Source organism: Scyliorhinus canicula, chromosome 18 (genome assembly GCF_902713615.1).
Source record: "Scyliorhinus canicula chromosome 18, sScyCan1.1, whole genome shotgun sequence".
NCBI classification, from domain to species: Eukaryota; Metazoa; Chordata; class Chondrichthyes; order Carcharhiniformes; family Scyliorhinidae; genus Scyliorhinus; species Scyliorhinus canicula.
The window spans coordinates 103153515-103178359 of NC_052163.1; the positions used below are offsets into that span (position 1 = coordinate 103153515).

Here is a 24845-nt window from a genome sequence, read left to right on the forward strand (position 1 = left end):
TTGCAGTGACAATAATTAATGATTATTATGAGGCAAACTAGCATACACAAAGCAGCAGGTGAGTTTTACAATTGAGCCTCCCTTACACTATTGTAAGTGTAACCAGCAAAATGGGAATATTTTGATGGAATATAATCATACGCCCGCTTTAAATATCAAGGAATCATATTCGGATGAGAAAAATGTGCAATTTTACATACCACTTGTTGCAATGCCTTGTGTTGTAATTGTTGTTGCTTCAGTTGTTGGTGCTGGAATGGAGATGCCTTTTGCTGTTGATTCTGTTGCACTTGTTGATGTGGGAGTTGATGCAGAGTTTGATGCTGCAGACGTGGCCTGTGCAGATGCAGTTGATGATTCTGCTATTACAGTGAATATAAATCAAGACATAATTGAATCAAACCAGCAACCATACTCAAAAATGTGCATTAACATAGAAATGGCTGTGGTCTGTTCAGAACTTGTCCGAAGGTATGGCACAGGCATTTTGCAGCTGACTCAAAGCAGAAGGAGTAATCTGCGATTGGTTCACCCCGTATTAATATGATATTAAACCATAATACTGCCATATTTTGTGTTTACCCATTATGTCATCAAACACAATTTAATTGAGAGCAATTGCATCTGTTAAATCTGTTCCTGAATACTCACCACTTACTGAGGCTTGTGTTGTTGCGATTGTTGTCGATTCAGTTATCGGTGCAGGAGTGGAGCTGCTTGTTGCTGTTTCAGCTACTGGACTTGTTGACATGGGGGTTGATGTTGAGCTCACTGCTGCAGTGGTGCTCTGCGGACCTGTAGTCGAGGTTTTAGATGTTGCTGTGAAAGTAAAGAATGACATTACTGAAAAAAAGATGCAACTTGGAGGGAAAAACACAGAAATCCAAATGAAAACACAAAATCTTCTGTGAACCCATTGATGGAATACAAATTTCTCAGTTCATTAAATATATCAAATATTGCAATAGGAACAAGTACCAAGTGACATCTATAGATGAATTTGATTGGACCATTAATTTCACGATGATGCTCACCACTTGCTGAAGTGACTGTTGATGCTGAGATACTTGTTGATGGTGGAATGGAGCTTTCTGTGGTTGTTGCTTCTGATGAACTTGTTGATACAGGAGTTGGTGAAGAGGCTGATATGGCAGAGCTGCTACTTGCAGTTGATGTTTCTGTTGTTGCAGTGACAATAATTAATGATTATTATGAGGCAAACTAGCATACACAAAGCAGCAGGTGAGTTTTACAATTGAGCCTCCCTTACACTTTTGTAAGTGTAACCAGCAAAATGGGAATATTTTGATGGAATATAATCATACGCCCGCTTTAAATATCAAGGAATCATATTCGGATGAGAAAAATGTGCAATTTTACATACCACTTGTTGCAATGCCTTGTGTTGTAATTGTTGTTGCTTCAGTTGTTGGTGCTGGAATGGAGATGCCTTTTGCTGTTGATTCTGTTGCACTTGTTGATGTGGGAGTTGATGCAGAGTTTGATGCTGCAGACGTGGCCTGTGCAGATGCAGTTGATGATTCTGCTATTACAGTGAATATAAATCAAGACATAATTGAATCAAACCAGCAACCATACTCAAAAATGTGCATTAACATAGAAATGGCTGTGGTCTGTTCAGAACTTGTCCGAAGGTATGGCACAGGCATTTTGCAGCTGACTCAAAGCAGAAGGAGTAATCTGCGATTGGTTCACCCCGTATTAATATGATATTAAACCATAATACTGCCATATTTTGTGTTTACCCATTATGTCATCAAACACAATTTAATTGAGAGCAATTGCATCTGTTAAATCTGTTCCTGAATACTCACCACTTACTGAGGCTTGTGTTGTTGCGATTGTTGTCGATTCAGTTATCGGTGCAGGAGTGGAGCTGCTTGTTGCTGTTTCAGCTACTGGACTTGTTGACATGGGGGTTGATGTTGAGCTCACTGCTGCAGTGGTGCTCTGCGGACCTGTAGTCGAGGTTTTAGATGTTGCTGTGAAAGTAAAGAATGACATTACTGAAAACAAGATGCAACTTGGAGGGAAAAACACAGAAATCCAAATGAAAATACAAGTTCTTCTGTAAACACATTGATGGATTACAAATTTCTCAGTTCATTAAATATATCAAATATTGCAACAGGAACATGGATCAAATAACATCAACACATGAATTTGATTGGAACATTAATTTCACAATGACACCACTTGGTGAAGTGATTGTTGACGTTGAGATGCTTGTTGATGGTGGAATGGAGCTTTCTGTGGTTGTTGCTTCTGATACACTTGTTGATACAGAGGCTGATATTGCAGTTGAGGTTTCTGTTGCAGTGACAATAATTAATGATATAAAAGAAGTAAACAAGCAAATTTAAATTCCGTTTGAGAAATATGAATTAAAATTCAAACTTATTTGATTTGTTAAAATGAATTGTAATCAAAATTACCCACAATTATTTTCAATAGACACAAAGCAGCGGGTGAATTTTACAAATGATCCTCCCTTGCACTTTTGCAAGAGTAACCATATAAATGGGAATAGTTTGATGGAATTTTAGTATATAGTCAAACAGCTGCATTAAATTTGAAGGAATTGTATTGGAATGATTAAATATACAATTATATTTACCACTTGTTGCAATGCCTTGTGTTGTAATTGTTGTTGCTTCAGTTGTTGGTGCTGGAGTGGAGATGCCTGCAGCTGTTGATTCTGTTGCACTTGTTGATGTGGGAGTTGATGCAGAGTTTGATGCTGCAGACGTGGCCTGTGCAGATGCAGTTGATGATTCTGCTATTACAATGAATATAAATCAAGACATAATTGAGTCAAAACAGCAACCGGTGATACCATACTCAAAGATGTGCATCAACATACAAATGGCTCTGGTGTTCACAAATTCTCCCAAAATATGGCTCAGGCATTTTGCAGCTCACTCAAAGCAGAATGTGAAATTTGTGATTGGTTCACCTCTGTATTATTATATTAAGCAATAAAATAGCCATTTTTTGTCGTCAAACACACAATTTAATTGAGAGCAATCACATTGGAGCATCTGATAAACATGTTCCTGAATACTCACCACTTGTAGAGGCTTGTGTTGTTGCGATTGTCGTCGATTCTGTTATCGGTGCAGGAGAGGAGCTGCTTGTTGCTGTTTCGGCTACTGGACTTGTTGACATGTGTGTTGATGTTGAGCTCACTGCTGCAGTGGTGCTCTGTGAACCTGCAGTCGAGGTTTCAGATGTTGCTGTGAATATGAAGAATTACATTACTGAGAAAAAGCTGCAACATGGAGGAAACACACAGAAATCCAAATGAAAATACAAGTTAACACTTTGATAGAATACAAATTACTCATTTCATGAAACATATCAAATATTGCAGTAGAAACAAGGATCAAGTAACATCTACACATGAATTTGATTGGAACATAAATTTCACAATGACACTCACCACTTGGTGAAGTGAGTGTTGATGTTGAGATGCTAGTTGATGGTGGAATGGAGCTTTCTGTGGTTGTTGCTCCTGATGAACTTGTTGATACAGGAGTTGATGAAGAGGCTGATATTGCAGTGCTGCTACTTGCAGTTGATGTTTCTGTTGTTGCAGTGATAACAATTAATGATATAAATGATGTAATGATATGTAATGATTAATGATATATATAATATATATGGGGCTGTTTAGCACAGGGGTAATTCGCTATTTCACATTTCTGAATACGGAACTGAAAATTGCTACATTACATCATATATATTAGGGGCTGGTTTAGCTCACTGTGCTAAATCGTTGGCTTTGAAAGCAGACCAAGCAGGCCAACAGCACAGTTCAATCCCCGAACATGCGCCGAATGAAGCGACTAGGGGCTTTTCACAGTAACTTCATTTGAAGCCTATCGTGATAATAAGCGAATTTCATTTCATTTATCATAAAAGTAGCAACTTTCAGTTCCGTATTCAGAAATGTGAATTAAAATAGACCAAACTTCTTTGGCTCCTCAAAAATGAAACGTGATCCAAATTATCCAAAGATGTTTGCAATGGACACAAAGCAGCAGGTGAGATTTACAATTGATTCTCCCATACACTTTTGTAAGTGTAACCAACAAAATGGGAATATTTTGATGGAATATAATCATACACCCACTTTCAATTTCAAGGAATCACATTAGGATGCGATAAATGTGCAATTTTACACACCAATTGTTGCAATGCCTTGTGTTGTAATTGTTGTTGCTTCAGTTGTTGGTGCTGGAGTGGAGATTCCTGGAGCTGTTGATTCTGTTGCACTTGTTGATGTGGGAGGTGATGCAGAGTTTGATGCAGCACTGGTGGTCTGTGCAGATACTGTTGATGATTCTGCTGTTACAGTGAAAATAAAACAAGACATAATTGAGTCAAAACACCAACCGGTGATACCATACTCAAAGATGTGCATTAAAATACAAATGGCTCTGGACTGTTCAGAAATTCTCCCAAAAGAGGGCACAGGCATTTTGCAGCTGACTCAAAGCACAATGTGAAATTTGTGATTGGTTCAACTCTGTATTAATATGATACTAAACCATAAAATACCCATTTTTTTGTGTTTACCTTCTTACGTAATCAAAAACACAATTTAATTGAGAGCAATCACATTGGAGCATCTGATAAATCTGATCCTGAATACTCACCACTTGTTGTAGAGGCTTGTGTTGTTGGAATTGTCGATTCAGTTATCGGTGCAGGAGTGGAGCTGCTTGTTGCTGTTTCGGCTACTGGACTTGTTGACATGGGGGTTGATGTTGAGCTCACTGCTGCAGTGGTGCTCTGTGAACCTGCAGTCGAGGTTTCAGATGGTGCTGTGAAAGTGAAGAATGACATTACTGAGAAAAAGCTGCAACTTGGAGGGAAAAACACAGACATCCAAATAAAAATACAAAGTCTTCTGTTCACACATTGATGGAATACATATTTCTCAGTTAATTAAATATATCAAATATTGCAATAGGAACAAGTACCAAGTGACATCTACAGATGAATTCGATTGGAACATTAATTTCACGATGATACTCACCACTTGGTGAAGTGAGTGTTGATATTGAGATACTTGTTGATGGTGGAATGGAGCTTTCTGTGGTTGTTGCTTCTGATGAACTAATTGTTCCAGGAGTTGATGAAGAGGCTGATATGGCAGTGCTGCTACTTGCAGTTGAGGTTGCTGCTGATGCAGTGACAATAATTAATGATTATTACGAGGCAAACTAGCATGATTAGGTAAATGAAGTAAACAAGCAAATTTCAATTCCGTATTCAGAAATATGAATTAAAATACAAGCTTCTTTGATTTGTTAAAATGAACTGTAATCGAAGTTACCCACAAATATTTGCAATAGACACAAAGCAGCCGGTGAATTTTACAATTGATTCTCCCATACACTTTTGTAAGTGTAACCAGCAAAATGGGAATATTTTGATGGAATATAATCATACGCCCACCTTAAATTTCAAGGAATCATATAAGGATGAGAAAAATGTGCAATTTTACATACCACTTGTTGCAATGCCTTGTGTTGTAATTGTTGTTGCTTCAGTTGTTGGTGCTGGAGTGGAGATGCCTTTTGCTGTTGATTCTGTTGCACTTGTTGATGTGGGAGTTGATGCAGAGTTTGATGCTGCAGACGTGGCCTGTGCAGATGCAGTTGATAATTCTGCTATTACAGTGAAAATAAATCAAGACATAATTGAGTCAAACCAGCAACCGGTGATACCATGTTCAAAGATGTGCATTAACATACAAATGACTCTCGTCTGTTCAGAAATTCTCCCAAAATACGGCACAGGCATTTTTCAGCTGACTCAAAGCACAATGTGAAATTTGTGATTGGTTCACCTCTGTATTAATATGATATTAAACCATAAAATAGCCATTTTTTGTGTTTACCTTCTTATGTAATCAAAAACACAATTTAATTGAGAGCAATCACATTGGAGCATCTGATAAATCTGATCCTGAATACTCACCACTTGTTGTAGAGGCTTGTGTTGTTGCAATTGTCGTCGATTCAGTTATCGGTGCAGGAGTGATGCTGCTTGTTGCTGTTTCAGCTACTGGACCTGTTGACATGGGAGTTGATGTTGAGCTCACTGCTGCAGTGGTGCTCTGTGAACTTGCAGTCGAGGTTTCAGATGTTGCTGTGAAAGTGAAGAATGACATTACTGAGAAAAAGCTGCAACTTGGAGGGAAACACAGAAATCCAAACGAAAATACAAAATCTTCTGTGAACACATTGATGGAATACAAATTTCTCAGTTCATTAAATATATCAAATATTGCAACAGGAACAAGGATCAAGCAACATCTAAACATGAATTAGATTGGAACATTAATTTCACGATGATACTCACCACTTGGTGAAGTGACTGTTGATGCTGAGATGCTTGTTGATGGTGGAATGGAGCTTTCTGTGGTTGTTGCTCCTGATGAACTTGTTGATTCAGGAGTTGCTGAAGAGGCTGATGTTGCTGTGCTGCTACTTACAGTTGCTGTTTCTGTTGTTGCAGTGACAATAATTAATGATTATTACGAGGCAAACAAGCAAATTTCAATTCCGTATTCGGAAATATGAAATAGAATATAAATTTCTTTGCTTTGTTAAAATGAACTGTACTCCAAATTACCCACAAATATTTGCAATAGACACAAAGCAGCCGGTGAATTTTACAATTGATTCTCCCATACACTTTTGTAAGTGTAACCAGCAAAATGGGAATATTTTGATGGAATATAATCATACGCCCACCTTAAATTTCAAGGAATCATATAAGGATGAGAAAAATGTGCAATTTTACATACCACTTGTTGCAATGCCTTGTGTTGTAATTGTTGTTGCTTCAGTTGTTGGTGCTGGAGTGGAGATGCCTTTTGCTGTTGATTCTGTTGCACTTGTTGATGTGGGAGTTGATGCAGAGTTTGATGCTGCAGACGTGGCCTGTGCAGATGCAGTTGATGATTCTGCTATTACAGTGAAAATAAATCAAGAGATAATTGAGTCAAACCAGCAACCGGTGATACCATGTTCAAAGATGTGCATTAACATACAAATGACTCTCGTCTGTTCAGAAATTCTCCCAAAATACGGCACAGGCATTTTTCAGCTGACTCAAAGCACAATGTGAAATTTGTGATTGGTTCACCTCTGTATTAATATGATATTAAACCATAAAATAGCCATTTTTTGTGTTTACCTTCTTATGTAATCAAAAACACAATTTAATTGAGAGTAATCACATTGGAGCATCTGATAAATCTGATCCTGAATACTCACCACTTGTTGTAGAGGCTTGTGTTGTAGCAATTGTCGTCGATTCAGTTATCGGTGCAGGAGTGATGCTGCTTGTTGCTGTTTCAGCTACTGGACTTGTTGACATGGGGGTTGATGTTGAGCTCACTGCTGCAGTGGTGCTCTGTGAACTTGCAGTCGAAGTTTCAGATGTTGCTGTGAAAGTGAAGAATGACATTACTGAGAAAAAGCTGCAACTTGGAGGGAAACACAGAAATCCAAACGAAAATACAAAATCTTCTGTGAACACATTGATGGAATACAAATTTCTCAGTTCATTAAATATACCAAATATTGCAACAGGAACAAGGATCAAGCAACATCTAAACATGAATTAGATTGGAACATTAATTTCACGATGATACTCACCACTTGGTGAAGTGACTGTTGATGCTGAGATGCTTGTTGATGGTGGAATGGAGCTTTCTGTGGTTGTTGCTCCTGATGAACTTGTTGATTCAGGAGTTGCTGAAGAGGCTGATGTTGCTGTGCTGCTACTTACAGTTGCTGTTTCTGTTGTTGCAGTGACAATAATTAATGATTATTACGAGGCAAACAAGCAAATTTCAATTCCGTATTCGGAAATATGAAATAGAATATAAATTTCTTTGCTTTGTTAAAATGAACTGTACTCCAAATTACCCACAAATATTTGCAATAGACACAAAGCAGCCGGTGAATTTTACAATTCATTCTCCCATACACTTTTGTAAGTGTAACCAGCAAAATGGGAATATTTTGATGGAATATAATCATACGCCCACCTTAAATTTCAAGGAATCATATAAGGATGAGAAAAATGTGCAATTTTACATACCACTTGTTGCAATGCCTTGTGTTGTAATTGTTGTTGCTTCAGTTGTTGGTGCTGGAGTGGAGATGCCTTTTGCTGTTGATTCTGTTGCACTTGTTGATGTGGGAGTTGATGCAGAGTTTGATGCTGCAGACGTGGCCTGTGCAGATGCAGTTGATGATTCTGCTATTACAGTGAAAATAAATCAAGACATAATTGAGTCAAACCAGCAACCGGTGATACCATGTTCAAAGATGTGCATTAACATACAAATGACTCTCGTCTGTTCAGAAATTCTCCCAAAATACGGCACAGGCATTTTTCAGCTGACTCAAAGCACAATGTGAAATTTGTGATTGGTTCACCTCTGTATTAATATGATATTAAACCATAAAATAGCCATTTTTTGTGTTTACCTTCTTATGTAATCAAAAACACAATTTAATTGAGAGTAATCACATTGGAGCATCTGATAAATCTGATCCTGAATACTCACCACTTGTTGTAGAGGCTTGTGTTGTAGCAATTGTCGTCGATTCAGTTATCGGTGCAGGAGTGATGCTGCTTGTTGCTGTTTCAGCTACTGGACTTGTTGACATGGGGGTTGATGTTGAGCTCACTGCTGCAGTGGTGCTCTGTGAACTTGCAGTCGAAGTTTCAGATGTTGCTGTGAAAGTGAAGAATGACATTACTGAGAAAAAGCTGCAACTTGGAGGGAAACACAGAAATCCAAACGAAAATACAAAATCTTCTGTGAACACATTGATGGAATACAAATTTCTCAGTTCATTAAATATATCAAATATTGCAACAGGAACAAGGATCAAGCAACATCTAAACATGAATTAGATTGGAACATTAATTTCACGATGATACTCACCACTTGGTGAAGTGACTGTTGATGCTGAGATGCTTGTTGATGGTGGAATGGAGCTTTCTGTGGTTGTTGCTCCTGATGAACTTGTTGATTCAGGAGTTGCTGAAGAGGCTGATGTTGCTGTGCTGCTACTTACAGTTGCTGTTTCTGTTGTTGCAGTGACAATAATTAATGATTATTACGAGGCAAACAAGCAAATTTCAATTCCGTATTTGGAAATATGAAATGAAATATAAATTTCTTTGCTTTGTTAAAATGAACTGTACTCCAAATTACCCACAAATATTTGCAATGGACACAAAGCAGCCGGTGAATTTTACAATTGATTCTCCCATACACTTTTGTAAGTATAATCAGCAAAATGGGAATATTTTGATGGAATATAATCATACGCCCGCTTTAAATTTCAAGGAATCATATTCGGATGAGAAAAATGTACAATTTTACATACCACTTGTTGCAATGCCTTGTGTTGTAATTGTTGTTGCTTCAGTTGTTGGTGCTGGAGTGGAGATGCCTGTAGCTGTTGATTCTGTTGCACTTGTTGATGTGGGAGTTGATGCAGAGTTTGATGCTGTAGACGTGGTCTGTGCAGATGCAGTTGGTAATTCTGCTATTACAGTGAAAATAAATCAAGACATAATTGAGTCAAACCAACAACCGGTGATACCATATTCAAAAATGTGCATTAACATACAAATGACACTCATCTGTTCAGAACTTCCCCCAAAATATGGCATAGGCATATTTCAGCTGACTCAAGGCACAATGTGAAATTTGTGATTGGTTCACCTCTGTATTAATATGATATTAAACTATAAAATAGCCATTTTTTGTGTTTACTTTCTTATGTAATCAAAAACACAATTTAATTGAGAGCAATCACATTGGAGCATCTGATAAATCTGATCCTGAATACTCACCACTTGTTGTAGAGGCTTGTGTTGTTGCAATTGTCGATTCAGTTATCGGTGCAGGAGTGGTGCTGCTTGTTGCTGTTTCGGCTACTGGACTTGTTGACATGGGGGTTGATGTTGAGCTCACTGCTGCAGTGGTGCTCTGTGAACCTGCAGTCGAGGTTTCAGATGGTGCTGTGAAAGTGAAGAATGACATTACTGAGAAAAAGCTGCAACTTGGAGGGAAAAACACAGAAATCCAAATAAAAATACAAAGTCTTCTGTTCACACATTGATGGAATACATATTTCTCAGTTAATTAAATATATCAAATATTGCAATAGGAACAAGTACCAAGTGACATGTACAGATGAATTCGATTGGAACATTAATTTCACGATGATACTCACCACTTGGTGAAGTGAGTGTTGATATTGAGATGCTTGTTGATGGTGGAATGGAGCTTTCTGTGGTTGTTGCTCCTGATAAACTTGTTGATTCAGGAGTTGTTGAAGAGGCTGATGTTGCTGTGCTGCTACTTACAGTTGCTGTTTCTGTTGTTGCAGTGACAATAATTAATGATTATTACGAGGCAAACAAGCAAATTTCAATTCCGTATTCAGAAATATGAATTAAAATACAAGCTTCTTTGATTCGTTAAAATGAACAGTAATCGAAATTACCCACAAATATTTGCAATAGACACAAAGCAGCCGGTAAATTTTACAATTGATTCTCCCATACACTTTTGTAAGTGTAACCAGCAAAATGGGAATATTTTGATGGAATATAATCATAAGCCCGCCTTAAATTTCAAGGAATCATATTAGGATGAGAAAAATGTGCAATTTTGCATACCACTTGTTGCAATGCCTTGTGTTGTAATTATTGTTGCTTCAGTTGTTGGTGCTGGAGTGGAGATGCCTTTTGCTGTTGATTCTGTTGCACTTGTTGATGTGGGAGTTGATGCAGAGTTTGATGCTGCAGACGTGGTCTGTGCAGATGCAGTTGATGATTCTGCTATTACAGTGAAAATAAATCAAGACATAATTGAGTCAAACCAACAACCGGTGATACCATGTTCAAAGATGTACATTAACATACAAATGACTCTCGTCTGTTCAGAAATTCTCCCAAAATACGGCACAGGCATTTTTCAGCTGACTCAAAGCACAATGTGAAATTTGTGATTGGTTGACCTCTGTATTAATATGATATTAAACCATAAAATAGCCATTTTTTGTGTTTACCTTCTTATGTAATCAAAAACACAATTTAATTGAGAGCAATCACATTGGAGCATCTGATAAATCTGATCCTGAATACTCACCACTTGTTGTAGAGGCTTGTGTTGTTGCAATTGTTGTCGATTCAGTTATCGGTGCAGGAGTGATGCTGCTTGTTGCTGTTTCAGCTACTGGACTTGTTGACATGGGGGTTGATGTTGAGCTCACTGCTGCAGTGGTGCTCTGTGAACCTGCAGTCGAGGTTTCAGATGTTGCTGTGAAAGTGAAGAATGACATTACTGAGAAAAAGCTGCAACTTGGAGGGAATCACAGAAATCCAAACGAAAATACAAAATCTTCTGTGAACACATTGATGGAATACAAATTTCTCAGTTCATTAAATATATCAAATATTGCAACAGGAACAAGGATCAAGCAACATCTAAACATGAATTAGATTGGAACATTAATTTCACGATGATACTCACCACTTGGTGAAGTGAGTGTTGATGTTGAGATGCTTGTTGATGGTGGAATGGAGATTTCTGTGGTTGTTGCTCCTGATGAACTTGTTGATTCAGGAGTTGCTGAAGAGGCTGATGTTGCTGTGCTGCTACTTACAGTTGCTGTTTCTGTTGTTGCAGTGACAATAATTAATGATTATTACGAGGCAAATAAGCAAATTTCAATTCCGTATTCAGAAATATGAATTAAAATACAAGCTTCTTTGATTTGTTAAAATGAACTGTAATCCAAATTACCCACAAATATTTGCAATGGACACAAAGCAGCCGGTGAATTTTACAATTGATTCTCCCATACACTTTTGTAAGTGTAACCAGCAAAATGGGAATATTTTGATGGAATATAATCATACGCCCGCCTTAAATTTCAAGGAATCAGATAAGGATGAGAAAAATGTGAAATTTTACATACCACTTGTTGCAATGCCTTGTGTTGTAATTGTTGTTGCTTCAGTTGTTGGTGCTGGAGTGGAGATGCCTTTTGCTGTTGATTCTGTTGCACTTGTTGATGTGGGAGTTGATGCAGAGTTTGATGCTGCAGACGTGGTCTGTGCAGATGCAGTTGATGATTCTGCTATTACAGTGAAAATAAATCAAGACATAATTGAGTCAAACCAGCAACCGGTGATACCATGTTCAAAAATGTACATTAACATACAAATGACTCTCGTCTGTTCAGAAATTCTCCCAAAATACGGCACAGGCATTTTTCAGCTGACTCAAAGCACAATGTGAAATTTGTGATTGGTTCACCTCTGTATTAATATGATATTAAACTATAAAATAGCCATTTTTTGTGTTTACTTTCTTATGTAATCAAAAACACAATTTAATTGAGAGCAATCACATTGGCGCATCTGATAAATCTGATCCTGAATACTCACCACTTGTTGTAGAGGCTTGTGTTGTTGCAATTGTCGTCGATTCAGTTATCGGTGCAGGAGTGATGCTGCTTGTTGCTGTTTCAGCTACTGGACTTGTTGACATGGGGGTTGATGTTGAGCTCACTGCTGCAGTGGTGCTCTGTGAACCTGCAGTCGAGGTTTCAGATGTTGCTGTGAAAGTGAAGAATGACATTACTGAGAAAAAGCTGCAACTTGGAGGGAAACACAGAAATCCAAACGAAAATACAAAATCTTCTGTGAACACATTGATGGAATACAAATTTCTCAGTTCATTAAATATATCAAATATTGCAACAGGAACAAGGATCAAGCAACATCTAAACATGAATTAGATTGGAACATTAATTTCACGATGATACTCACCACTTGGTGAACTGAGTGTTGATGTTGAGATGCTTGTTGATGGTGGAATGGAGCTTTCTGTGGTTGCTCCTGATGAACTTGTTGATTCAGGAGTTGCTGAAGAGGCTGATGTTGCTGTGCTGCTACTTACAGTTGCTGTTTCTGTTGTTGCAGTGACAATAATTAATGATTATTACGAGGCAAACAAGCAAATTTCAATTCCGTATTCAGAAATATGAATTAAAATACAAGCTTCTTTGAATTTTTAAAATGAACTGTAATCGAAATTTCCCATAAATATTTGCAATAGACACAAAGCAGCCGGTGAATTTTACAATTGATTCTCCCATACACTTTTGTAAGTGTAACCAGCAAAATGGGAATATTTTGATGGAATACAATCATACGCCTGCCTTAAATTTCAAGGAATCATATTCGGATGAGAAAAATGTGCAATTTTACATACCACTTGTTGCAATGCCTTGTGTTGTAATTGTTGTTGCTTCAGTTGTTGGTGCTGGAGTGGAGATGCCTTTTGCTGTTGATTCTGTTGCACTTGTTGATGTGGGAGTTGATGCAGAGTTTGATGCTGCAGACGTGGTCTGTGCAGATGCAGTTGATGATTCTGCTATTACAGTGAAAATAAATCAAGACATAATTGAGTCAAACCAGCAACCGGTGATACCATGTTCAAAGATGTACATTAACATACAAATGACTCTCGTCTGTTCAGAAATTCTCCCAAAATACGGCACAGGCATTTTTCAGCTGACTCAAAGCACAATGTGAAATTTGTGATTGGTTCACCTCTGTATTAATATGATATTAAACTATAAAATAGCCATTTTTTGTGTTTACTTTCTTATGTAATCAAAAACACAATTTAATTGAGAGCAATCACATTGGAGCATCTGATAAATCTGATCCTGAATACTCACCACTTGTTGCAGAGGCTTGTGTTGTTGCAATTGTCGTCGATTCAGTTATCGGTGCAGGAGTGATGCTGCTTGTTGCTGTTTCAGCTACTGGACTTGTTGACATGGGGGTTGATGTTGAGCTCACTGCTGCAGTGGTGCTCTGTGAACCTGCAGTCGAGGTTTCAGATGTTGCTGTGAAAGTGAAGAATGACATTACTGAGAAAAAGCTGCAACTTGGAGGGAAACACAGAAATCCAAACGTATACAAAATCTTCTGTGAACACATTGATGGAACACAAATTTCTCAGTTCATTAAATATATCAAATATTGCAACAGGAACAAGGATCAAGCAACATCTAAACATGAATTAGATTGGAACATTAATTTCACGATGATACTCACCACTTGGTGAAGTGAGTGTTGATGTTGAGATGCTTGTTGATGGTGGAATGGAGCTTTCTGTGGTTGCTCCTGATGAACTTGTTGATTCAGGAGTTGCTGAAGAGGCTGATGTTGCTGTGCTGCTACTTACAGTTGCTGTTTCTGTTGTTGCAGTGACAATAATTAATGATTATTACGAGGCAAACAAGCAAATTTCAATTCCGTATTCAGAAATATGAATTAAAATAAAAGCTTCTTTGATTTGTTAAAATGAACTGTAATTGAAATTTCCCACAAATATTTGCAATAGACACAAAGCAGCCGGTGAATTATACAATTGATTCTCCCGTACACTTTTGTAAGTGTAACCAGCAAAATGGGAATATTTTGATGGAATATAATCATACGCCCGCTTTAAATTTCAAGGAATCACATTCGGATGAGAAAAATGTGCAATTTTACATACCACTTGTTGCAATGCCTTGTGTTGTAATTGTTGTTGCTTCAGTTGTTGGTGCTGGAGTGGAGATGCCTTTTGCTATTGTTTCTGTTGCACTTGTTAATGTGGGAGTTGATGCAGAGTTTGATGCGGCAGACGTGGCCTGTGCAGATGCAGTTGATGATTCTGCTATTACAGTGAAAATAAATCAAGACATAATTGAGTCAAACCAGCAACCGGTGAACCCATGTTCAAAGATGTTCATTAACATACAAATGACTCTCGTCTGTTCAGAAATTCTCCCAAAATACGGCACAGGCATTTTTCAGCTGACTCAAAGCACAATGTGAAATTTGTGATTGGTTCACCTCTGTATTAATATGATATTAAACCATAAAATAGCCATTTTTTGTGTTTACCTTCTTATGTAATCAGAAACACAATTTAATTGAGAGCAATCACATTCTAGCATCTGATAAATCTGATCCTGAATACTCACCACTTGTTGTAGAGGCTTGTGTTGTTGCAATTGTCGTCGATTCAGTTATCGGTGCAGGAGTGATGCTGCTTGTTGCTGTTTCAGCTACTGGACTTGTTGACATGGGGGTTGATGTTGAGCTCACTGCTGCAGTGGTGCTCTGTGAACCTGCAGTCGAGGTTTCAGATGTTGCTGTGAATATGAAGAATGACATTACTGAGAAAAAGCTGCAACTTGGAGGGAAACACAGAAATCCAAACGTATACAAAATCTTCTGTGAACACATTGATGGAACACAAATTTCTCAGTTCATTAAATATATCAAATATTGCAACAGGAACAAGGATCAAGCAACATCTAAACATGAATTAGATTGGAAAATTAATTTCACGATGATACTCACCACTTGGTGAAGTGAGTGTTGACGTTGAGATGCTTGTTGATGGTGGAATGGAGCTTTCTGTGGTTGTTGCTCCTGATGAACTTGTTGATTCAGGAGTTGCTGAAGAGGCTGATGTTGCTGTGCTGCTACTTACAGTTGCTGTTTCTGTTGTTGCAGTGACAATAATTAATGATTATTACGAGGCAAACAAGCAAATTTCAATTCCGTATTCAGAAATATGAATTAAAATACAAGCTTCTTTGATTTGTTAAAATGAACTGTAATCCAAATTACCCACAAATATTTGCAATGGACACAAAGCAGCCGGTGAATTTTACAATTGATTCTCCCATACACTTTTGTAAGTGTAACCAGCAAAATGGGAATATTTTGATGGAATATAATCATACGCCCGCCTTAAATTTCAAGGAATCATATTAGGATGAGAATGTGCAATTTTACATACCACTTGTTGCAATGCCTTGTGTTGTAATTGTTGTTGCTTCAGTTGTTGGTGCTGGAGTGGAGATGCCTTTTGCTGTTGATTCTGTTGCACTTGTTGATGTGGGAGTTGATGCAGAGTTTGATGCTGCAGACGTGGCCTGTGCAGATGCAGTTGATGATTCTGCTATTACAGTGAAAATAAATCAAGACATAATTGAGTCAAACCAGCAACCGGTGATACCATGTTCAAAGATGTACATTAACATACAAATGACTCTCGTCTGTTCAGAAATTCTCCCAAAATACGGCACAGGCATTTTTCAGCTGACTCAAAGCACAATGTGAAATTTGTGATTGGTTCACCTCTGTATTAATATGATATTAAACTATAAAATAGCCATTTTTTGTGTTTACCTTCTTATGTAATCAAAAACACAATTTAATTGAGAGCAATCACATTGGAGCACCTGATAAATCTGATCCTGAATACTCACCACTTGTTGTTGTAGAGGCTTGTGTTGCAATTGTTGTCGATTCAGTTATCGGTGCAGGAGTGATGCTGCTTGTTGCTGTTTCAGCTACTGGACTTGTTGACATGGGGGTTGATGTTGAGCTCACTGCTGCAGTGGTGCTCTGTGAACTTGCAGTCGAGGTTTCAGATGTTGCTGTGAAAGTGAAGAATGACATTACTGAGAAAAAGCTGCAACTTGGAGGGAAGCACAGAAATCCAAATGAAAACACAAATCTTCTGTGAACCCATTGATGGAATACAAATTTCTCAGTTCATTAAATATATCAAATATTGCAATAGGAACAAGTACCAAGTGACATCTATAGATGAATTCAATTGGACCATTAATTTCACGATGATACTCACCACTTGGTGAAGTGAGTGTTGACGTTGAGATGCTTGTTGATGGTGGAATGGAGCTTTCTGTGGTTGTTGCTCCTGATGAACTTGTTGATTCAGGAGTTGCTGAAGAGGCTGATGTTGCTGTGCTGCTACTTACAGTTGCTGTTTCTGTTGTTGCAGTGACAATAAGTAATGATTATTACGAGGCAAACTAGCATCTTTCAATTCCATATTCAGAAATGTGAATTAAAATACAAACTTCTTTGATTTGTTAAAATGAACTGTAATCCAAATTACCCACAAATATATGCAATAGACGCAACGCAGCAGGTGAATTTTACAAATGATCCTCCCCTGCACTTTTGCAAGAGTAACCATCAAAATGGGAATAGTTTGATGGAATTTTAGTATATAGTCATACGGCTGCATTAAATTTGAAGGAATTGTATTGGAATGAGTTAAAAATACAATTATACTCACCACTTATTGTGATGCCTTGTGTTGGGATTGTTGTTGATTCAGTTATCGGTGCAGGAGTGGAGCTGCTTGTTGCTGTTTCAGCTACTGGACTTGTTGACATGGGGGTTGATGATGAGCTCACTGCTGCAGTGGTGCTCTGTGAACCTGCAGTCGAGGTTTCAGGTGTTGCTGTGAAAGTGAAGAATGACATTACTAAGAAAAAGTTGCAACTTGGAGAGAAACACAAAGAAATCCAAATGAAAATATAAAGTCTTTTGTTAACACTTTGATTGAATACAAATTTCTCAGTTCATTAAATATATCAAATATTGCAATAGAACAAATGCCAAGTGATATCTCCAGATGAAATCGATTGGAACATTAATTTCACGATGATACTCACCACTTGGTGAAGAGAGTGTTGACGTTGAGATGCTTGTTGATGGTGTAATGGAGCTTTCTGTGGTTGTTGCTTCTGATGAACTTGTTGATACAGGAGTTGATGAAGTGGCTGATAATGCAGTGCTGCTACTTGCAGTTGATATTTCTGCTGTTGCAGTGACTATAATTAATGATATATAGGAGGTAAACTAGCAACTTTCAATTCCGTATTCAGAAATATGAATTAATCAATACAAACTTCTTTGAAACATGATCCAAATTATCCACACATATTTGTAATGGACACAAAGCAGCAGGTGAGTTTTACAATTCATTCTCCCATACACTTTTGTAAGTGTGACCAGCAATATGGGAATATTTTGATGAAATGTCAGTGTATAAACGTGTACCCGCTTTAAATTTCAAGGAATCATATTGGGATGAGATAAAGTGCAATTTTACATAGCACTTGATGTAATGTCTTGAATTTTGATTGTTGTTCATTCTGTTTGAAATGAAAAATGAAATGAAAATCGCTTATTGTCACGAGTATGCTTCAATGAAGTTACTGTGAAAAGCCCCTAGTCGCCACATTCCGGCGCCTGTTCGGGGAGGCTGTTACGGGAATCGAACCATGTTGCTGGCCTGCCTTGGTCAGCTTTCAAAGCCAGCGATTTAGCCCAGTGTGCTGAACAGCCCCTAATAATAATCTTTTTATTGTCACAAGTAGACTTACATTAACACTGCAATGAAGTTATTATGAAAAGCCCCGAGTCGCCACATCTCGGCGCCTGTCCGGGTACACAGAGGGAGAATTCTCAGCTTGTACGGGAATTGAACTCGCGCTGCTGGCCTTGTTCGGCAACACAAACCTGCTGTCTAGCCCACTGAGCTAAACCAGCTTTTGGTGCATGCAATTGACTCTACTTTTATGTGGCCCATGCACTTTGCTGCTTTTACAATCCAGGATGGGGTAAAATGTCCTGAATGAAATTGGATAACATGTTTGAAGATTGAGGTGTTTTGCTGCCAGTTGCATGCCAGAGAGAATTTGCGGCATTTCTTTGGTGCAAATGTTATTGGAACAATATTGCAGCTCCTTGAGGCAGCTGTCTGCCTTCAGGGAGCTCATTGCAAACGCCTGCCTCTTCTCTCGTGCCCCACCCTGTTCCCACCCTCCCCAGTAGCTTTCCGAGAGCTCATTTTAAACTGAATTCTGAGGTCGATCATGGCCTCTTCCGTGACCACTGAGTGCGCGTGCCCAGTGCATGAAAGATTCAGGCCAGTATCTTTGCACAATTTTACCACTGTTTTGAGGGTTTTCTGAGACTTTGGTGGTGCTATCAGCACTAAGGAAATCCTTGGCCTTTGCGATTATACCATTTCCAGACTGTCTTCTCTGTTTCTTGTTAAATATGTTTTGCATTTTGCTTTTTCTTTGAAAAACATTTTATGGGAGGCATTTTCAAATATATACATAACAAAGAAGAAAAAAAAGTCAAGAAACAACAGCAAACAGCCAGAGCATCCTCCCCCATCCACCCGCACCCCGGCTTCCTCTCATCTAAACCCCCACTTTACCTGCTGCCACCCTGCCGCCTGCCCCCCCCTTTTAACGTTTAACCCAAACCGAACAGAACCCCCCCCCAAATGTTTTTCATTTTACTTAATTTACTGCTAAATTTACAAATAATAGGCATTTGTAACTTGTTCGATCAAGTGCATCTGATGATCCCTTTGCTTTGAATGAAACATTCGAAACTCGTAGTTTTATTTGCAAGGGTTTTATATGTCGAACACCTACATTTTACAGAGAACATGGGCGAGATCTTCCGGCTGTTCACGCTGATGGGAACGTCCGGTCCCATCGACGGCGCATCCCCGCCACGGGTTTCCCGACAGCGTGGGGTGGATTCAATGGGAAATCCAATTGACAGCGACGGGACCAGAAGATGCCGCCGTCGGCTAACGGCAGGCCGCCTCCAGCTGCTGTGAAGCACGCCACGGAAAGGCCAGGGAATCTCGGCCCATATGTACGTTGCAACATCGTCCATGCCCCAAATGCGAGGAAATCTGATTCCTTCTGCACCATTTATTTGACACAATGGCACTAGGTTTTTAAAATTATTTTTTAATCTTGTGTCAGATTAAAAGGAAGTGGAATGAAACAGCAAATGAAGGTTTAACTCACCACCTGTTGTTGCAGGTGTTGTTAATTCTGTTGCCATTGTTGGAGTAGAAGTGCTTGTAGCTGTTTCCCCTGTTGAACCTGTTGCTGTGATGAATGAAGTAATCAGTGTTGCAGGGCTGGACTCTGTACTTGATGTTGCGATTTCTGTTGTGGTGAAGGTAGTTGAATGACATATTTAGGGCAAACCAGCCAACTCAGAATAACATATGCAGAAATATGCATGAAAATACAAACTCCTGCAGTTTGTTAACAATTAGAAATTACCCAAATGCCGAAAGATAAAATCAACATATTACAGCAGAAAGAATTGCAGAAAGTGAAATCTACAGATGATTTTTCTCTGCACATCATAGATGTGAACAGCATCCTCTCATTAAAACGTAGTGATGTCTGCAATGGCTCAGCCACTTTCATTGGATAGATGACGATCATATATCGTCAATTGGTCACTTGATCATGACTTCCGGGTTGTCCATATCACCACTAAAGGACACCTGCAAGTGAGATATGAAGATGGCAGACATGGACACTGACAGCCAGAGCGGCAAAGTGGTTAGCACTGCGGCCTAGGGCGCTGAGGATCCGGGTTCAATCCTGGTCCCGAGTCACTGTCTGTGTGGAGTTTGCACATTCGCCCCATGTCTGAGTAGATTTCACCCCCACAACCTAAAGATATGCAGGTTAGGTTGATTGGCCACACTAAATTGCCCCTTAAATGGAAGAAAAAAATAATTGGGTACTCTAAATTTAATTTTTTTAAATGGACACTGACAGCCAGGAGACAGGCACGATCTCTGGAAGATGATTGTTTGCAAGGACATTAGAAGAAGTGAGCAGGAACTGACTACCCATAAGAGGGCATGGAGAAAACAGAGGCCAGGAAATCAATCACCTTCGCAGCAAGTGCAACAGAGATTGTTATGCCAGAGTGCGTCTCCTGAGCCACACCAGGTGATAACATAGATTTGATCACCATGGCACACACCATTGCCTTACAGATGGAAGGCTGCCTGTACCAAATAGCAAAATTGCAATATTTTGTTTTTATTTTAGCCACAACCTGCCTTGAACTGAAAGGAATAAAATGGGAATTGGTGATAAAAGCATATCATGATACTCACCAACTGTTGTTATGAGTTGTGTTGTTGCATTTCCGGTTGGTTCAGCTGTCGATGCAAGAGTACTTGTGGATGTAGGAGCAGATGTAAAGTTCAGCACTGCAGCGGTAGTCTGTGCACTTGTAGTTGAGTTTTCTGCTGTTGCTATGAAAGATATTAATGGCATGACTGAGGTAAATATGCAACTTGCAATAAAGTACAGAGGAATCCAAATTTTAAAATTAACTGAAAAGAAGAGAAAGAAGAAAGGTGTGTCTGCCTTGATTCAAAGAACTCGAATAATAATAATAATCGCTTATTGTCACAAGTAGTCTTCAATGAAGTTACTGAGAAAAGCCCCTAGTCACCACATTCCGGCGCCTGTTCGGGAAGGCCGGTATGGGAATTGAACCTGCGCTGCTGGCATTACAAGCCAGCTGGCTCTGTATTACAAGCCAGCTGTTTTAGACCACTGTGCTAAACCAGTCCCCTAGTCTCTGAGCCTTAAGGTTCCTGGTTCAAGCTTTACTCAAGGGTTTTCAATACTGAGGGAGTGCTGCATTGTTCCAGGTGCCATCTTTCGGATGAGGCATATTTCTGAATCCTCACCTGCCTGCCCGGGTGCACTATTTTGAAGAAGATCAAGGAAGTTATCCCCAGTGTCCTTGCTCATCAATATGTATTCTTCACTAAACATGACAAAAACAGATTATTTGATGATTGTCAAGTTGTTTTTTGTGAGACCTTGTTGTGTTCAAATTGGTTGTTGTGCTTCCTACATCCTGCACCACAACAGTGACTACATTTAAACAATTCTTCAATAGCTCATAAGTTCTCAGCTGTAAATGGAATCTTTAATAATGTGACATCCTGTCAGGAGTGCACTGAAATGTCAGCCTCGATTATGTGCTTATGCTTCTGTAATGGTGCTGGATCCCATGGTGTTCTGACTCCATTGATAGTACCACCAATAGGGCTAAGCAGACTTGAAAAGACAAGATCATCTGAAAGCTGCACACACACTATTAATATCTGTCTGGCAATGAAAACTGTTGCAACAACATGTTGCCCAGTGTTCAGATTTAGAGCAAATCTCAGAATTTGGACTTGCTACATGCGAAAAGCAAAATAGATTTCAATATGATTTTGACGTATAGAATAAACTAGTAAACCGCAAGTCCAGCATGACTACGGTGTGATTTAAACTTTAATAACAGATTGTTAATTAATTTTTTGTGCTGATAAGTCGTTATTGAGCCAGAACACTCTAATGATCTCTGGCACATATTATGGTTGACTAGCAGTGCAGCAAATCAAGGGGCATGATTCCCCCGCCTCCCAGCCACATGGTTCTCAGCAGTGGAAGACGGTGTGTGGCTCGCTGGTGGCGGGATTCTCTGCTCTCGCCGTGGTCAATGATATTTTCCATTGAAGCCACTCCACTGGGAAACTTTTGGGCAGAGATGCACTGGCCAATGTCAGCTGAGGCTCAGTTGGCAGGACACTAGTCTCTGAGTCACAAGGATCTGAATTCACATCCCGCCTGAGGACCTGGGTGCAAAATTAAAGCCAGTTTCAGGGAATGCTTCTCTGTCGGAGGTATTGCTTTATGAATGAGAAGTAAAATCAAGGCCTCATCTGTTTGATGGGGTGGATATGAAATATCTCACGACAGCATTCGAAGAAGAGCTGGACAGTTATGCTCGGTGTCCTTGCAAATACGTATCCCTCAATCAACATCATAAAAATGGATGAATTTAAAACATGTTTGTGGGAGTTAGCTGGGTGCAAATAGCTGGCACATTTCCCACATTACAGCAGTGACTGCACTTCAAAAAGTATTTTAATAGTTGTAAAATGCTTTGAGTTGTCTAGTGGACCTGGGAAGCACAATAATTTTTTTTTTCCAAATTAAACATTATTTGACACTTTGTAACACGAATATTGAGGCCAGAATTCTCCGGTTGTTGCAATTCACTTTTCCCGCCGGCAGTGCACCCACACCAGTGTGTTTCCCGGTGGTGTGAGGTGGTTACAATGAAAAATTCCATCGACAAGCAGTGGGAGTATAGAATCCCGCATCATGGAACGACGCGCAGCCGAGAAACACACAGCTGGGGGATTGGGGAATCCATGTCACCACCTTTTGAGGCATTTATAGCAGCCCGACATTATTCATTTGACAAGCTACTTCATGGAATTATTCCAATCCCAGTTCAACATCTGACGATTATTTTCTTTAGCCACATAAAAATGTATCACAAATTCCATATTCAGCAAGGAATATAGGGCCGGATTTACCAACCACCACGCCGCAAGTTTTTCAGCCGCCAGTAGGATCTACCGTCCCCGCCATTGTCAATGGGTTTTCCTGGTGACAGCACCCCCCGTCACCTGGAAACCCTTGCGCCGGCGTGGGAACAAAATTTCTCGCCGGCGTGAACAGCCTGTAAATCCCGCCCTATGAAAGATTTGACTTGGGGTAAAAAAACAAAGAAAAAAAACATTTTCACTGATGAGGAAAACAATTTAATTTTTTCCTCAACAACCTGAACACACATCAACTGATTTTCTCAACATTAAATAAAGCATGACTGATCATTTCTTATGTTCATAGACAAGATAATATTGTGCACCATACTGTAGAATATTTTCCTTGTTACTGTATTACATGATTTAGTTTTATTTGTATTTATTGACGATCTAACTTAATTTATTTTGTGGCAAATTATATACTTTGGATCATTCACATTTAAACTAGTTTATAATACGTACACCCTGTAGAACTTAACGCACTGATTAAAATAGTTTGAAGTAAATTCAGGCTGCACCTTCTGGAATTCATAACACCTGTCATGGTTTCTAACATTTAGAGCTTAAATCGATTTGTTATCTCTTTCTATTCCTGAAGTTTACCGAAAATGTAATTTAAACCAGCTCTTGAGCTGAATCAAGATTTCAAAGTAAGAAACTGAAAAGGACTTAAGTTGAAACAAAAATGCATTCCCTCAACTTTGCATTTTCTCTGTCAGATTCAGGGTGTCACAGCAATGTTTTGCAAAAATCTATGATTCAGTCAATGTTATTGAAACTGGTTCAGTACTTTTGCAATGAACATTAAAATATGCACATTTCTTCATGCACCTGCACCTCTCTTCATGATACAGGCTCTAATTAATCATAGGTCTGGCACCAGACATAAAAGTCAGATTTTACCCACATTTCACAGTATGAACATATTTCATTATACTAAATACCTCCATTTTATCAACTTAGGGAGGTTGAGAGACTAAATCTACGAAGATTAAATTAATTATTCCACTGAGGAAAGTTGAAACCTGAAAAATATAATAATCATTCTATGTGTTGCCAGAAGCAGCTAATTTTCATTTACTTTGAATTCTTACCTGAAAGACAGAGGCTACACACAATCGCAAGCCAAAATAATACCGTTGAATTCAACTTTTTACGATTCATTTTTCCCGTGGAAGAAGTTCGATAGATGCACGGAACTAATCTGCACTGTCTCAAGTAAAGTAGTTCAGTTGTGTTTCAAACCTGTCTCATTTCAAATATATCTTTGAGTTATGAAGTGATTTTGTAAGGCTGACGTCTTCAAATGCCACACCTTGCTTTGTTCACCAGGTTCAACGCGTAATAATATGTGCAATCTTTGCAGCAGCCTAAGAATGAGTTACCGCCCAAATTGCTTTATTGTCCTTTTTCGTTTCTTCCCTAAATTCCGATAGCTGACTGCTCTGCCTCTCCACATTTGAAGGTAATTTCAGTCATCGGCATACGCACATTTATGAGTATCGCAGTCATCAGTTCAATGCAAAACACAATAATATTGTCAGTTGCTAAAGAAGCTGTGCGGCAGCTCCTATACTTCAAACAGAACAGAGAGGAGAGGGTTTACAACACTATA

At 38.9% G+C, this 24845-nt stretch overlaps 1 protein-coding gene across 1 annotated transcript in view; it reads right to left on the minus strand.

Annotated features, from left to right (window-relative positions):
* LOC119952993 (mucin-16-like) overlaps positions 1 to 24490 on the minus strand; it is an 83326-nt gene extending 58836 nt beyond the window's left edge. Inside the window, exons 1-42 of the mRNA XM_038776740.1 lie at positions 24325 to 24490; positions 20942 to 21082; positions 19821 to 19964; positions 17652 to 17810; positions 17270 to 17437; positions 16814 to 16957; positions 16431 to 16601; positions 15959 to 16120; positions 15514 to 15666; positions 15132 to 15302; positions 14660 to 14821; positions 14215 to 14364; positions 13833 to 14003; positions 13361 to 13522; positions 12916 to 13065; positions 12532 to 12702; positions 12060 to 12221; positions 11612 to 11764; positions 11228 to 11398; positions 10756 to 10917; positions 10308 to 10460; positions 9925 to 10092; positions 9453 to 9614; positions 9005 to 9157; positions 8621 to 8791; positions 8149 to 8310; positions 7701 to 7853; positions 7317 to 7487; positions 6845 to 7006; positions 6397 to 6540; positions 6013 to 6183; positions 5541 to 5702; positions 5066 to 5212; positions 4683 to 4850; positions 4210 to 4371; positions 3464 to 3607; positions 3090 to 3257; positions 2639 to 2800; positions 1836 to 2003; positions 1385 to 1546; positions 652 to 819; positions 201 to 362 (exon numbers count right to left, since the gene is read on the minus strand). Coding sequence (XP_038632668.1) covers positions 201 to 362; positions 652 to 819; positions 1385 to 1546; positions 1836 to 2003; positions 2639 to 2800; positions 3090 to 3257; positions 3464 to 3607; positions 4210 to 4371; positions 4683 to 4850; positions 5066 to 5212; positions 5541 to 5702; positions 6013 to 6183; positions 6397 to 6540; positions 6845 to 7006; positions 7317 to 7487; positions 7701 to 7853; positions 8149 to 8310; positions 8621 to 8791; positions 9005 to 9157; positions 9453 to 9614; positions 9925 to 10092; positions 10308 to 10460; positions 10756 to 10917; positions 11228 to 11398; positions 11612 to 11764; positions 12060 to 12221; positions 12532 to 12702; positions 12916 to 13065; positions 13361 to 13522; positions 13833 to 14003; positions 14215 to 14364; positions 14660 to 14821; positions 15132 to 15302; positions 15514 to 15666; positions 15959 to 16120; positions 16431 to 16601; positions 16814 to 16957; positions 17270 to 17437; positions 17652 to 17810; positions 19821 to 19964; positions 20942 to 21082; positions 24325 to 24394 — 6640 coding nt within the window. The 5' untranslated portion in view covers positions 24395 to 24490. The remainder of the gene's footprint in view (positions 1 to 200; positions 363 to 651; positions 820 to 1384; positions 1547 to 1835; positions 2004 to 2638; positions 2801 to 3089; positions 3258 to 3463; positions 3608 to 4209; positions 4372 to 4682; positions 4851 to 5065; positions 5213 to 5540; positions 5703 to 6012; positions 6184 to 6396; positions 6541 to 6844; positions 7007 to 7316; positions 7488 to 7700; positions 7854 to 8148; positions 8311 to 8620; positions 8792 to 9004; positions 9158 to 9452; positions 9615 to 9924; positions 10093 to 10307; positions 10461 to 10755; positions 10918 to 11227; positions 11399 to 11611; positions 11765 to 12059; positions 12222 to 12531; positions 12703 to 12915; positions 13066 to 13360; positions 13523 to 13832; positions 14004 to 14214; positions 14365 to 14659; positions 14822 to 15131; positions 15303 to 15513; positions 15667 to 15958; positions 16121 to 16430; positions 16602 to 16813; positions 16958 to 17269; positions 17438 to 17651; positions 17811 to 19820; positions 19965 to 20941; positions 21083 to 24324) is intronic.
* Positions 24491 to 24845: the final 355 nt, after the last annotated feature.